The sequence below is a fragment of the Cucurbita moschata genome, unplaced genomic scaffold, assembly GCF_002738365.1.
Source record: "Cucurbita moschata cultivar Rifu unplaced genomic scaffold, Cmos_1.0 Cmo_Scf00003, whole genome shotgun sequence".
Taxonomy (NCBI): Eukaryota; Viridiplantae; Streptophyta; class Magnoliopsida; order Cucurbitales; family Cucurbitaceae; genus Cucurbita; species Cucurbita moschata.
In genome coordinates this window covers 4,155,056-4,169,849 of record NW_019268519.1, presented here as the reverse complement: position 1 = coordinate 4,169,849, position 14,794 = coordinate 4,155,056, and the positions used below count along the sequence as shown (strand labels likewise).

At 35.0% G+C, this 14,794-nt stretch overlaps 2 protein-coding genes across 3 annotated transcripts in view; both read left to right on the top strand.

The window, feature by feature from the left end:
- LOC111436127 (callose synthase 9-like) overlaps positions 1-5,370 on the top strand; it is a 34,681-nt gene extending 29,311 nt beyond the window's left edge. For both annotated transcript variants that reach the window (XM_023073828.1, XM_023073820.1), the window contains exons 37-48: positions 457-509; positions 591-767; positions 1,320-1,367; positions 1,946-2,098; positions 2,385-2,498; positions 2,580-2,668; positions 3,271-3,429; positions 3,574-3,676; positions 4,141-4,260; positions 4,449-4,499; positions 4,580-4,762; positions 4,940-5,370. In XM_023073828.1, coding sequence (XP_022929596.1) covers positions 457-509; positions 591-767; positions 1,320-1,367; positions 1,946-2,098; positions 2,385-2,498; positions 2,580-2,668; positions 3,271-3,429; positions 3,574-3,676; positions 4,141-4,260; positions 4,449-4,499; positions 4,580-4,762; positions 4,940-5,176 — 1,487 coding nt within the window. In that variant the 3' untranslated portion in view covers positions 5,177-5,370. The remainder of the gene's footprint in view (positions 1-456; positions 510-590; positions 768-1,319; positions 1,368-1,945; positions 2,099-2,384; positions 2,499-2,579; positions 2,669-3,270; positions 3,430-3,573; positions 3,677-4,140; positions 4,261-4,448; positions 4,500-4,579; positions 4,763-4,939) is intronic.
- Positions 5,371-10,635: 5,265 nt separating this feature from the next.
- Positions 10,636-14,794, top strand: part of LOC111436119 (callose synthase 9-like) — a 44,930-nt gene continuing 40,771 nt past the window's right edge. The window contains 3 exon segments of the mRNA XM_023073806.1: positions 10,636-10,897; positions 12,096-12,300; positions 14,405-14,502. Of these exon segments, the coding sequence (XP_022929574.1) occupies positions 12,099-12,300; positions 14,405-14,502 (300 nt within the window). The 5' untranslated portion in view covers positions 10,636-10,897; positions 12,096-12,098.

The following is a 14,794-nucleotide window of genomic DNA, read 5'->3' as shown; positions in this document are numbered from 1 at the left end:
TTTTTTTTTTTTTTTTTTTTTTTTTTTTTTTTTTTTTTTTTTTTTTTTTTTTTTGAAAAAGAGTGCAAAATATTACTTCAATTAAGTTATCTGGATGAAGGAAACGCAGCTGGAGAAAATCTTTCCACAAGCACCAATGGCTTATATACTGTTAATGGAACTCTAATGTTGTGTTTTCATTTTTCATGCAAGGTTCAGTTTTATAAATATAAAAAAATTGAACTGTTTTTATTAATGTAATTTCTGCATTAAGTTTTATCATATGTTATCATTTCTTTTACTCCTTGACTTCTGCGTTCCTGTTGTATTCAACTTTGTTAATGAAAAAGAATAAATAAATACTAACAGTTATAGTATTGTGTGCATATTTTATTTTGTTGATGACTACTGGTGTACATTTTTTAATGCCCTTTATGAGATACGATTTCATTACCTGTATACCTTTCTGTACCGAAGGATTTAATACAACTTTGCGACAAGGAAACGTTACCCATCATGAGTATATTCAGGTGAGATTTGTCTTCGTTTAATTTTCTAATCTGGGATCATTTGAAGTGGTGAAGTTATTGAAACTGTTTGAGTTGTTTCAGGTCGGTAAAGGACGAGATGTTGGTCTTAATCAGATTGCTCTTTTCGAAGGGAAGATTGCTGGTGGTAATGGAGAACAAGTTCTTAGCCGTGATGTATACAGACTTGGCCAACTGTTTGATTTTTTCCGGATGATGTCATTCTATTTTACGACTGTTGGCTACTACTTTTGTACTATGGTATGCCAGTACGACACGTAGATTCCTACATTGAGAAGTTGTTTGAATTCATCGCACTATTAGTAGGGATATTTATGGTTTGTTTATCTGGAAAAAAAAAGAGGCCCTAATCTTTGCTACATAGTTTTACTGCGTGCCTTTTCTGAAAAGATAATGCTTTATTACGTGTTTTAATCTTGTCTTTTTTCTTTTTATGTTTTTATTTTTAAACTTTAGTACCTTTACACAATGACGTACAAAATATCTTAATTATGCCTACTTTTAAGTTTGGATACCAACTGCTTCTAATCCATATTAGTTTCGAGGCAGTCCCTGCGATATATGTTTACTCATCTTAGGAAAAGTATTGATGCTCCTTGTAAATTAGAAACATCTGCATCGAAGTGAAGTATGTTGCAAGACGATGCAACAAAATAAATTATTATTGAAGACCTCTTACTATTTATTGAAAAGATTGTATGTTAAATGAGTAATATAAGTTAAGCCTGAGAATTATGTCATCATAATTTATAAGAAATCTGATCCGTTTTATTTCTTTATGATCTTTTGCAGTTAACGGTGTTGACTGTGTACATTTTTCTCTATGGGAAAGCATATTTGGTAAGTTTTATTGTATGCAATTACTATATTTCTACATATGAGGTATAGAAGATGTTCTCTTCTTTCGAAGTTCTCTGCTTTGTAGTGGGATGTAAATTTAAAATTTTCTTGATATTGTGGTCATAAGCTTCACGAGGATTGTTTGGAAGTAGTTCTATGCCCCTATAATCAAAAGTTTTAAGTTTGCTTGATAAATCCCAGAGGCACTAAAACTACTCGATTGATACAGTTAAGGTGAATTCCAGTGGAGTTGGTCAAGTAGTAGGCTTCAATGTTTACCGGGTTAATTTTCTTTAATTGCTTATTTTTCATTTGTTTTCAGATCTGATGTACTCTTTTCTTATGCTTGTTTACGAATGTGATGCTGGACTTAACTCTGACTAGGGGCGTGGGTCAGATTGGATTGTCTTTTGGTCAAAATTGATTCTGGAACCACTGTTTTGAAAATTGGATTTGGTCTTTTCGGTTTTTGGGTTTCAACTTGTACCCCTAACTACGACTAGTTTACATGTTTGTATGGAAATATTTCCTCTTTTTCAGAAAATAATATACTGAAAAGATGTGCGGCTGTGTTTCAGGCACTGTCTAGCGAGGGCATGGAAGATAGAGCCCATATTACAGATACTGCTGCATTGTCAGCTGCTTTGAATAAACAGTTCCTTATCCAAAATGGTATCTTCACTGCAATGCCGATGATCTTGGGATTTATTTTGGAGCAAGGTTTCTTCAGGGTAAATACTATTCTGAAATATGTACACTTTTGTAAGGAAAAAAATTGCCTGCTCTTGTATAATCTGAACATTAACATGATGATATCATTGTCATTTCTCTCTCTCTAATCTGAAGATTAGCTTCAAATATAACAGTAAGTGCTTTTTGGCCCAATGAAGCACCCTTGTTTGTAATATGCTAGAGCAAGTGCAAGCGGTCCTCTTGTCAACGAGACCATTAATTAGTTATCTTCTTCTTAGCAGTCTTTTATTTTCTCTCAGATATTATTCTGAATTACGGTTGCAGGCTATTGTCAGCTTTATAACCATGCAGCTTCAGCTTTGTTCTGTCTACTTCACATTCTCTCTTGGGACAAATACTCACTATTTTGGCCGAACAATTCTTCATGGTGGTGCAAAGGTTTGTTCTGCTATTTTTGCTGCTCCTTTGTCAATCTCGAAGATTGCCATATAGTATCTTAAGAACTCTACTTCTATACAGTATCATGCAACTGGAAGGGGCTTTGTGGTTCGCCATATCAAATTCTCAGAAAATTACAGAATGTACTCTCGCAGCCATTTTGTTAAAGGGTTTGTGTCATTCTTTCCCTTCTCACATGAAATTTTCTAATGTATTATTTGAACTCTGCTTTTTGTGTAAATTACTCTGTTTTAAGCTGTATGGGTAGTGCTATTGGCACCATCCTTTACTTGACAATATCAAAATTAAAATCTAAAAAAACTTATTTTAATTTATTTAAGTTGTCAATGCAACCAGCTATAAACCCAAATATGTTTGAGATACTGGGTTCTACATCATGATGGTTTATTGAGGAGATCGTGTATTATTCTAGTTTTCAAAGGTTGTAACGTGAGACAATTATCCTAAAGGAGCTGTCTTGAATTCTACTTGACTATAATTTGTGAACATAGTTAGGCAAATTAGAAAGTACCTGCTCGTTTCACACAAATACAAAATATGGCACGTATTCATATAGTTAAATAAATTGAATCTGTGTGATCTGATCAAACTATAGAGACTACATTGAACTTTCATAACCCGACCAAATTGAATCAACTGTCATTTTTAAAATTGTAAGTACTAAATTGAAACCTTTGAAGTCTATGGTGTCTTATTGTTTTATTATACTTAATTGCAAATAATTAATGTATCTACATTATTGTATTTTCAGATTGGAAGTTGTGCTCCTGTTGGTTGTATACATGGCCTACGGATATAGTTCAGGTGGTTCGATAGCATACATCCTTGTCACTCTTAGCAATTGGTTCATGGCAATATCGTGGCTTTTTGCTCCCTATTTGTTCAATCCATCGGGGTTTGAATGGCAGAAGTAAGTCATATTCACCATTCCGTCGGTTTCTTCCTTAATTTGGCACCTTGAAGGTCTTTTCTTATTAGCGTGAAAAGGAGATGACAGCTTCTGAATCTTCCAGATAAAAATAATCTTAATCTAATTACCTATGTTTCCTTTTAGGACCGTGGAGGACTTCAGAGAATGGACCAATTGGCTTTTTTACCGTGGTGGAATTGGTGTTAAGGGTGAAGAAAGCTGGGAAGCATGGTGGGACTCAGAACTGGTAATACAATTTTCCATGTACTTCTTTATTATTTCTCTCTTCGTTTTTTTCTTTTTCTTTCTTTTATATGAACTTTAATGCAATGCTCGCTAGGTCTGTACTTAATAATAATATCAGTTCCCTCTCAATGCAATAATGTTATGGTTACAAGTCAATGCAACATTTTGTTTGAAATGATCTCCACATGATCATCACTCAGCAGCAAAGGATATGCTTTGAAAGCACCCAATAAGCTTCCATCTGCTTTTATATATAAACCATAACTGTACTGTAAAGGGGCAAAACAGAATTACCGATATGGATTTATGTTACCTCATGTGTTGATAGATTATGCTCGTAGTTACCGTTAAATGTTTCCTGTATAAAGGCTATTCAATGAACCAGAAAATTACATTTTGGTAAACCTATGAGCGACTGGGTCATTCTTTTCTGGTCAAAATGTAAAGTGCTTTTACAATTTGCAGGCACATATAAAAACTCTTGAAGGGCGGATAGCAGAGACTATTCTGAATCTAAGATTTTTTATTTTTCAATATGGCATTGTTTACAAGCTCAATGTGCAAGGATCAAACACATCATTGTCGGTATGGTCTCTCTATGAAATACATTTTTCCACTTTCTTATTTATTCTTACCAATATTGGATGCCGAAGTTAAAAAAAATTATGAGCAGCAGTTTGATGTTATTATACTTTGTAGTCATCAAGTAGTTTAAAGGCCATCTTTTCCTTGTTATTAACTTGTTGTAATCTCCAAAATGTGCAACTCTTTAGGCATATGGGTTCTCCTGGATTGTGTTAGCTGGGCTTATAGTTCTTTTCAAGGTGTGTGCAATTGACTCGACTGGTTTCCTTTGTGTTTTCCAATATGCATGATAGTCATTAGATCTACTTCTCTTCTGCAGGTTTTTACCTTGAGCCAGACGATGACCGTCAATTTTCAGCTTTTGTTGCGTTTTATCCAAGGTCTATCTTTCCTTTTGACGCTGGCTGGCATGGCCGTTGCGGTTGCTATTACAGACTTGTCACTGCCTGATATATTCGCTTGCATCTTGGCATTTGTACCTACAGGATGGGGCATTCTTTCTGTGAGTTCCCAAGCCTAGTTGTCCTATTGTTTTACTGCGTATAATTTATATGGTTGGTTACCAAGTATCTAGGGATTTATTTAGATTACTGTTACCTAGCTAGTATCTAGGGTATTTAGATTATGATCAAGATTTAGTTAGCACTCCATCCTGACATAAGAATATTTCGTGTTTCAGATTGCAGCAGCTTGGAAACCTGTGATAAAGAAACTGGGATTCTGGAAATCCATCTGCTCAATTGCTCGTCTGTATGATGCCGGGATGGGGATGCTCGTCTTTATCCCCATTGCATTTCTTTCGTGGTTTCCTTTTGTATCGACATTCCAAACTCGTCTTATGTTCAACCAGGCTTTCAGTCGAGGGCTCAAGGTCTCACTAATTCTTGCTGGAAACAATCCCAACACTGCCCTATGATGAGACCAGATTCATGGACTTCCCCAAACGTACGTTTGTACGTTTTCAAACTTCAAGGACCTTTTAAACCTATTTATCAGAAGTCATAGACTAAAAAGATGTATTTTCAAACGTCAGGGATAAATCGAACCTTGACCATAAAAGTAACTGTCCCGAACTTTTATTATCCATACGTAACTTCGATTTTAATTCGTGTTGAGTTGTGCATGATAGTTTATATTAGACTAAATTGTTACAGGTCCAAAAAGAAATATAGTGGATAAAGCATAAGGTCTTGTAGGGAGTCCTAGCATTGTACTCATGGTTCCCACCAAAGGGTAAGTGAAGTCAGCACCAATGCTAGCCCTCATGTCCCTTATTGGCAACTTGAATCCGCTCGGAGCTCCCTTCTCTGCAGCGTCGTGTGAGGAGTATTGTGTTTCTGCCATGCAGATTGGTAGACAAACTCTTGTAAAGCCCGTGGCAGCAACGGAATTGGGGAAAGTATACAAGCAAAGACTATTAGGCTGATTGCTAAATCACGAACCTCCCACTAGGAACTGCTAGGAAATGCTAGGAGACTGGGTTTTAACTAATTTAATGTTCAGTTTCTAAGTTTTTAGTAATGATACCACCATATCCGAGCCTCACAACTAGGATCAAAGTCTTTCCAAGTACAATCCTTTTTGTGGTTTGGCCCAAGAGGAATAGTAGGATTTTCAGAGAAATTTAGCCGCCCTCTTGCAATGCGAACCAGCATTCACACGCTAGCGTCTCTTGAGCCACCCCCGATTGTTGATTGGGGTTGTGATGGGGTTGGACGGCCTCAGGAATTGGCGGGATTTGCGGGCAAAGAGATACATACGAAAAAACATAAGTAAACGCGCCTATGCTTGAGCCTCCATCGACAAAGCTTGTTTGTAGGTGACGGTTCAGGAATTGGTGGGATTCGCGGGCAAAGAGATGCATACGAAAAAACATAAGTAAACGCGCTTATGCTTGAGCCTCCATCGACAAAGCTTGTTTGTAGGTGACGGTCCATAGGGTTTTTTCTAATCTTTTTTTTGTATACCTTATTGCATTATTTCGCTGAAAGCTTAGTAAATTCACCGTAAAAAACTTAAGGTAAATCAAGAACTACAGGATCCGATGTTTCCCTATAGAGGTGTGGGCTTGGGTCGTTACAGTAACCATGTCTTGAGGGGGAGGGGATCTTGTTTCCAGCTAGTTGCACTACCTTATACTTGTAATCAAATGATTTCTTGAAAATTATTGTAACGACCCTAAATTTTCACATACTCAGAGTCGCTACTAACGTCTCATGCTCATCTATAATGTGGAAATATAACTCTTACATGAACATAATTGATAACATAAATTTCAAAAAAACACAACTTCTTCTCTGGAAAACACAGCCATGGTCTTACGTGTTTAAATATGAAATACTAAAATGTAGATAAAACAAATACAAAATAATTTAAAACAATGTAATGTAAACCAACTTATTCTAACTTAAGACTAGAAATTTATAACTTAAGACTAGAAATTTAAATATGAGTTTACCCTATGCATGTGCCACAGTCTCTGCTGTGCGTCTTGCCTTTACCTGAAAAATGATGTGGCATGCGGCCTGAGTATTTCAAAGAATAGTCAGTAAGTGGCCCCATTATAGGGAGCCATGTAAATGCAAACACATGCAATCATGATTTAGGGACCTATCTCTAATCATCTTAGGGGTGGCCTCCAGTCTCGGACAATGTAAATGCAAACACATGCAATCATGATTTAGGGACCTATCTCTAATTATCTTAGGGGCGGCCTCCAGTCTCGGACAAATTGGATGGGTAGTACTTCCCTACACACGACTCACACGTACGAGTGTGAATCCCCAGGGCACTCGCACACCCCTTGGACCCTCTGGTCAAGCTAATCTGTAGCGACGTCTGGAGGTCAGCGGAACCCCATAGTGTCATGCACCTCATGAACACCTTCATCTGTGTGCTTTCGCACCTGTGCGCATACGCGCTCATCATCTCTAGGGGAAGTAGCCCTATGCTTATGAACATACAATATGCATGAGGTCCCTCTAAATCCATCCTAATGTCTCTTCTGACACAACTCTCTAGTCTCATCTCTTTGTTACTCTAGGTAACATATACTCGCGGATATTTATATTAATATCATTTTCACGCTCTTAGGGTTGTGTCCTATGTCGATCTAACGACATGATGTAATATGACACTCATCATCACATAGCATGCTCAATATGGAAAACATCATCATATTAAGGTAAACGTCACGCAATCATCATACTCATCATATTGCCACAAAGTGCATCAAACATATCAAGTACGACATTCATCAAAATATATATATACTGAGCACATCATCAGGTATCATAAGCCACACATCATCATAAGTCATACGTCATCATAACTCATATACCGCATCGTACGACATAGTTCATACAACATTGTAACTCATACAATTTTTAGCCTATCCTATAGTAAGATCACTTACCTAGTTGGCCTTAGTCGAAGATTCCCTAATTTAATTAACGTAAACTCCCGTTCCTCGAGAGCTGCTCCAAAGGTTGCTAGAGTTCGCTTCATATCAAATCGTTCGTCACCTTTCGTTAGTATTTCACATTTTAATTAATAATCCAACTAACAATGTGAAATACAGCTCTAAACCGGTCTCAGTAAAAATCAAATTCCACGTTTTCATTGTTTCTAAATTTTGGTTGGGTAGTAAAACTTAAATTGAAAATATGTCAATATTATTTTCAATCGTTCAATCCAACTCTGGTTTGTTATAATATTATATTAATAATTTCTCACATCTTCCATTTTCTTCTCTTCGTTGTACCACTTTATTTCTATTCTCTCTGTCTTTTTTTTCTTTCATATAAATGACTGTGCAATTATAAAATATTCTCTCTGTCTTTTTTTTCTTTCATGTACCATGCAATTATAAAACAATATTCAATCAATTCTGTTTTCTTCTCCTCCACGGTATGACTATCAATTAACAGAAGCCATTTTCAATATATTTTTTTTCTTCTCTTTCCAAAAAAACTATTATCATTAACCGAAGACATTTTGAATGTATTCTATTTTCTTCTCTTTCTTTTACCATCTATTATGTTTTCTCCTCTTTCCTAAAACTACTATCATTAACAATTTTTCAATCTAGTCTGTTTTCTTCCTTTCCTATAAATGATGATTACATTTAGATGCAATTGACGAAGCCATTTTCAATCCATTTTGATTTTCTATTAGAGTATCCAAAAATCTAAATAATTGAAAAAGAGATCTAAGATAACTTTTCTATCTCAAAAGATAAAAGAAAAGAAGATCTAACTTATCGATAACTTTTCTATCTCTTTCCATTCCTATTAAATCTGCTTGAAGTGAAGGCAGTCTCCAATTCTTCTCTCCCAAAATCTGTTATCTTTCTTTTGTTTTTTCCTCCGATTTTTCTCTTCCCAAAATCTGCCATTTTTTTTGTTTCTATTTAGTTTTTTTTGCAGATCATTTTGCAGTTGGAGAAAGGGTTGGGGAGATATTTGGGGAAGATGGAGAGAGAGTCCATAATTTACTTTTTTTTTTTTTTATAATTATTATTTACTTATTATTATTATTATCTCTTTTTTTTCTTTTTCTCTTCTTTTTTTTCGGGTCGTTACAATTATTATGTTATTTCTATAAAATGTTTATTAGACCTCGAAATCGGTGGTTGAAGTAGTTCGTTAATAATCGTATTCAAAATTGTATCACTCCGTTTTGGTGCTAATTTAAACTTTTCCAAACGAGATTAGCAAATACATTCTAGTTGATCATAAAAGTATATATAAAGTTAGATAAACGGTTCAACTCGATAAAAAAAAAATATAGTTTTTGAACGTGTTCAATAAATCTATAAATGAAATTATTAAATGGTAAAATGCAATTTTTGTCATTTTCGTTAAGCACCAGAATTAATAATGTTTTTTTTAATCATGGATTAATTTAAAACACATGTAATTTATGAATTATCCCATATCCTCAAAGTATGTGTAATACATAACAAAAATAAATTTATAATTAATTAGAATCATTTTTTAATATAATACGATAAAATAAATCAGTTATTTAAAATATTTATTTTTATTGACAATTATTTATTCTCTTAAGTTAATTGATTTTAACAAACCATCACAATCAAAATACATAAGAAAGAACGAGTATTAATAACATGATAACATATCAACTTTGTTGTTACTTAATTCACGGTAATATCAATGAAGGCGTCAATTCAATTATTACTAGTTCATAAGATAAGAACGTGAATAAAATAGTACTGACATTGGAAAGAAATTGCATACGAGTTCAAGGGCTCCAAAATTACAATAGAAATTGTATAAGAAACGTGAAATGTAGCCTCTCATCATGACGAGATAACCTTTAACATATAATAGATTGCTTTGAAAGATAGACGAAGAAAAAAAAAACTCTCTAAAATGGTTATGAAATTTAACAAATGTTTGTCTTAGGATAAGAGAATAATTTGTAGCGGGCGTAGTAGTATTGATATCAAGACACTTCATGTGATGTCCCACATTAGTTGGGGAGGAGAACAAACCACCATGATAAGGGTGTGGAAACCTTCCCCTGGCTGACGCGTTTTAAAGCCTTGAGAGAAAGCCCAAAGAGGACAATATCTGATAGTGGTGGATCTGGGCCATTACAAATGATACCAGAGCTAGACACTAGATGATGTGCCAGCCTTCTCGCTGTTCCCTGAAAGGGGGTGGATTTGGGGGCGGTCCCACATCGATTGGAGGAAGGAAAGAGTGCAGTGAGGACTTGGGCCCCAAAGGGGGGTCGCGTTTTTAAAGCTTTGAGGGGAAGCCCTAATGGGAAAGCCCAAAGAGAAGAATATCTACTAGAGGTGGATCTGGGCCGTTACACTTCAGATGAATAATGATGAAGGCACGTTTCAAGCTTCAAGTATCGATATTTTATAAGCAAAAATATATAAATTATAAGCCAAAAAAAAAAAAAACACTTCATTTTTCAATATAATTAATATAAATAATTGTGACAAATTAAACAATATTTTATAAGCAAAAATATATAAACTATGCTAGATAATTTTTTAAAATTTAAATATAAGCATTATAATATATTATTTTATATGTAAATATATGTATTTATAAAGTATAGTATTTTATATGCAAAAATATATATATTTATAAAGTAAGAAGGTAATTTTAAATCTTAATTACCAAGAAAACAAGAAACCCTAAAAAAGAAAAATTCAAAAGAATATCCCAAAAAGAAAAAAATCAAAGAAAGGAAAATTTGAGATGCAGCCCCAAAAAGTGGACCCACCGTTGCTTAATAAGGCGGAAAAGAGAGAGAGAGAGAGAGAGAGAGAGAGAGAGAGAGAGAGAGGAAAGTGACCTGCAAATTCCGGTGACGATGTCCTAAGATTTTTCGTCTCCGCGTACGCGTCAATTAAAGACCTAAACCCCGTCACCGGTCATACCCGGTCATTTACTTTTTCCACTTCCCAGTTCCCACCGCACTGCGTTCTATTCTTTCTCCTTTCCTTTTGCCTTTCTCCCGTCTTTCCCGCTCCCATCTCTGAATCTACACAGCTTCAGCAACCCGAACAGCCCTTCGAAGCTCAATTCCATTTCCGGGATTTTACTCCTCCTGGTCTTTCTATCTGTAGCGCTTTGCTCCATTTAATCAGGTACGTTGAATCCCTTTCATCGTTCTTGTGTATGTTCCGTTTCTTTTTTGCTGGTTCGTGGATGGTTTGCGGAGAATGTTATGTAGAGGTTGAAAAATGGAGGAAATGTAGCTTAGGTTTTTGTTATTTATGGGTTTTAAGTGCTGGTGAGTTGGGCTTTTGCTGGTTGGCATCAGTATAGCATGGTGTTAGTTTTTGGATTGATGGATGCTTCTGTAATTACTGGAATTTGCTTTGTGTTTGTTTTTCTTTTGGGTTTGAACTTTGGTGGTAATCTTCTGACGTTTTGTTTGTTGCTTGAGACACCACACTGTGTCGAGGAAGTGTGAATTGCAGTAATATTTGTGCTATTGTGTGCTTAAAAACTGTACGGTGGAAGGTATGTGTATCTTATTTAGTGAGATGGTACCAAAGTGAGCATATTTCAACGGTAATTGGCATGTACGACTAAGATGTCAATTGTTCAAAGTCCCAACCTTCAAATGTTGTTGAACTCCAAAATTTACTGAGATGCTAATTTTCTTTGAAGTTTTGGGGAGGTTTGCAAGATTTCTAGTGTTAGTCTGGCTTCAAGCGAAGTTTTGAGGAAGGATGAATAAGGTGCTCTGCTTTGACAAAAAGAGTATTCCTGGCAAATGACATTATTCAATTCAGAATGTGGTTAAGGAGAAATAGAAAAATCTTTGAATGGGTAGCGACATTTGGAGATGTTGGGAGTGTGGCAAACTTTACTGCAAGCTTAATTTTTATGCAAAAGGAAAATGGAAAAAACTATCGTGATAGCTCAGAATACTTCTACTGGAGCATTTGAACCAATGCCAAATTTCCCCATAGGACGAAGTTTGTCCTTGAGCTTGGTAGCTAGAGTGGACTTATATGGTGCATAAAAATTGTTATATTTGTTGTGATTTTGTAAGATTGAAGTTATTGGGACATTATTTAATCATTGGAGCTTACTCTTATAAGATGCAGTCAAGAATTGCCTTTTGATTTCTCGCTTCTGTTTGTCTTAAGCAATTGTACCATGCATAGGTGAACCATGATTAAATTCTTGACTGCATCTTTGCCTCTTTTCACAATTAGTCTTGATCTTAAGTGTTTGTCTACTTTATGCTTTTATTTGATTCATTAAGGGGTTCCATCTGGTTGATCATTACTATTTTTTGTTTTAAATAATTTCTCTCTTATGCTAAAATAGAGAATGACACAAGTTGAGGAGTTATGGGAACGCTTAGTTCGAGCTGCCTTAAGAAGAGATAGAATTGGTTTTGATGCATATGGACGCCCTGAAAGTGGCATTGCTGGAAATGTACCATCTTCACTTGCAAACAATAGGGATATTGATGAAATCTTGAGAGCTGCAGATGAAATCCAAGATGAAGATCCCAATGTTGCGAGAATATGTATGTTCCTTTTGTTTTAATTTTTTATTTATAAAATATTTGTTTTTGAATTTTTTTTTTTAGTATTGGCAAACATAAATTCTGCATGTCATAAATCCTACCTGAATAAAAATTCATCCAGTTTAATCATTGAAGGAGAAGAAATTAGGATTGCAGTTTTCAAAATATCATTGAACTTTTAGGATTTTGTGAACATTTTTATGGCCACTTGGTGCTTGCTGGCTAATGTTTTTTTTTTCTTTTTCTTTTTTTTTTTGAATTGCAACTTTGTGCGTATTTCAACCAATTTGAGTTTCTTTTTGTAATGGGGATTGCTCATTCCTTCCTCTTGTACAAGCCTGTTTTTGAATGAGCTTTGTTTGTCTCTTATTAAAAAAAAAATATGAGACAGAAACTTTTCCATGTGAAGGTCTTTAACTCTGAACCTTATTCCTCAAATTGGGGGCTTGGGTGGGGAGGAGGACTAAAAATCCAGTGGGGATGATGATGGGAAATGCATCCCCGCCCCTGTTTAGCCTTGTTGCTGTGCTTCCATGTGAGGGTCTTTAACTCTGAACCCCATTCCTCATATCGGGGAATGGGAAGGGGAGGAGGATTAAAAAACTAGTGGGGATGATGATGGAAAATGCATCCCCACCCCTGTTTAGCCTTGTTGCTGTGCTTCTTTGTTAGTTCTCAGTCTGAGCTTGTAAATTGAGGAACTCTAATATCAAAGAACACTAAAGAGGGGATCCAACGTCCTATTTAGGCTGGATGTGTGGCTTGAAGGTGATTCCCTGAAAGTTATATTTTAAAGGCCTTTCAAATTGGCTATGTATTGAGGGATTACTGTTAAGGAGGTTAGGAGTGAGCCCATATTTTTTTTGGTCCATCACTTTCAAAATGTTTACTGGTTCATGACTTTCACATAAGGTTTTCAGACCAGGATATGACAGTAAAATTTTATGTTCTTTCAACTTAACAGCTTCACCTTCTCTCTTGGGAGTGATACTGGAACCTTTCTGAAGTCTTGAAATATTTGACCTCTCTTATGTTAAGTCCTTGTTTTTTTCTTGAAATATTTGACCACTATTATTTTAAGTCCTTGTTTTCTTCCCTTCTCAGGCTGTCAAGCTATTAAGTAAAACTTTCAGTAAAACGATGTGGAAAGTGCCCATCTTGAAGGAATGAAAATTGTTCTTATGCTTTTGAGCTCTATATTTTGGAGCAATCAATAAAATGTAATCAAGAAAGTTGTTTTTTTTCCTTTTCAAATTAACTGCTGTTGTTTATTTTAACTTTTTGAGGAGAACCAAAATCATTTTTCTTTTTTTGTTTTTGTATGAAAAAGCACACTGTCATAGAGTAAATGAACGGGTATATACCGGGCATACAAAAGAGAAAAAAAAAAAAGAAAAAAAAAAAGAAAAGAAACTAGCCCAAAAACAAGTGGAGACAAACCTAAAAACTAAAAGAAAGGTCTCCAACTATTAAGAATAAGAAGCAAAGGATAGTTATAAAGAGATTTTGACAACTGGAGAGAGCTATTGAATATAGCAGGGAGAGTTCTGGAGAGATGTATTGAATCTAGCAGTGGACCAAACCTCTCCCAAGATCTCACAAACCGCTCCCAAGTTCTCTCAAACTGGCAAAGACTTTTGGATCAAATTATTGGGTTTGGATATGTCCATCAATCATAATCCTTCGCTCAGGAATGTAACAGTAGAGTCTTCATCGACACTTTCAGAAAAATTAATCCATGTAGGGGTTTTTTTTTAATTGCAATTATTCCTTAGTTCTTTAGGTATCAATTGGACATTTCTTTTCTGTAGTTCTGTATTTTTATGTCTGTCAGTAAGTTATTTTTCTCACAAGAAGTAGATATTTGAAATAAAATTATGATGATAATGATGAATTTCAACACTTCCAGTGAGTGATTATGTACAACTGAACTGAAATTCTCTCATAGGAATGAATCCAAGCGGCATTGTAAAATAATATTTCATGGAAAAGTTATAAAGACTTACTCCTTTTATTCCCTTTGATATAAGATTGTTATTGATTTTATACATTTGATAGATCATTCCAAATCACTTGGAACTTGTTTTTGTATTTTTGCCTGTAGTATGTGAGCATGCATATTCGCTTGCGCAAAACCTGGATCCGAATAGTGAAGGGAGAGGTGTTTTGCAATTCAAAACTGGTTTGATGTCTGTAATTAAGGTACATTCTCGATCTTTTTTTTTCCTTTTAATGTATATGAAAATGGAACGATGATTAAGTGATTTGAATAGAGGGAGAAAAGGTCAGGAATGCATCTCATGGTTTAAACTTGCTTCTCTCGTTTGTTTGTTTATTTATTTTTTTAGTATTTTTTTATGGGACACATTCTAGCATTTCATCGAGTGTACATGCTAGAATATCATTGAAGAGACAACATTGTAGCATTTCCTCTTGCCACTTTGTTCAAGTTTTTTTTTGCTTCTGTATTTTTTTTTTTTTTTTTTTTTTTTTT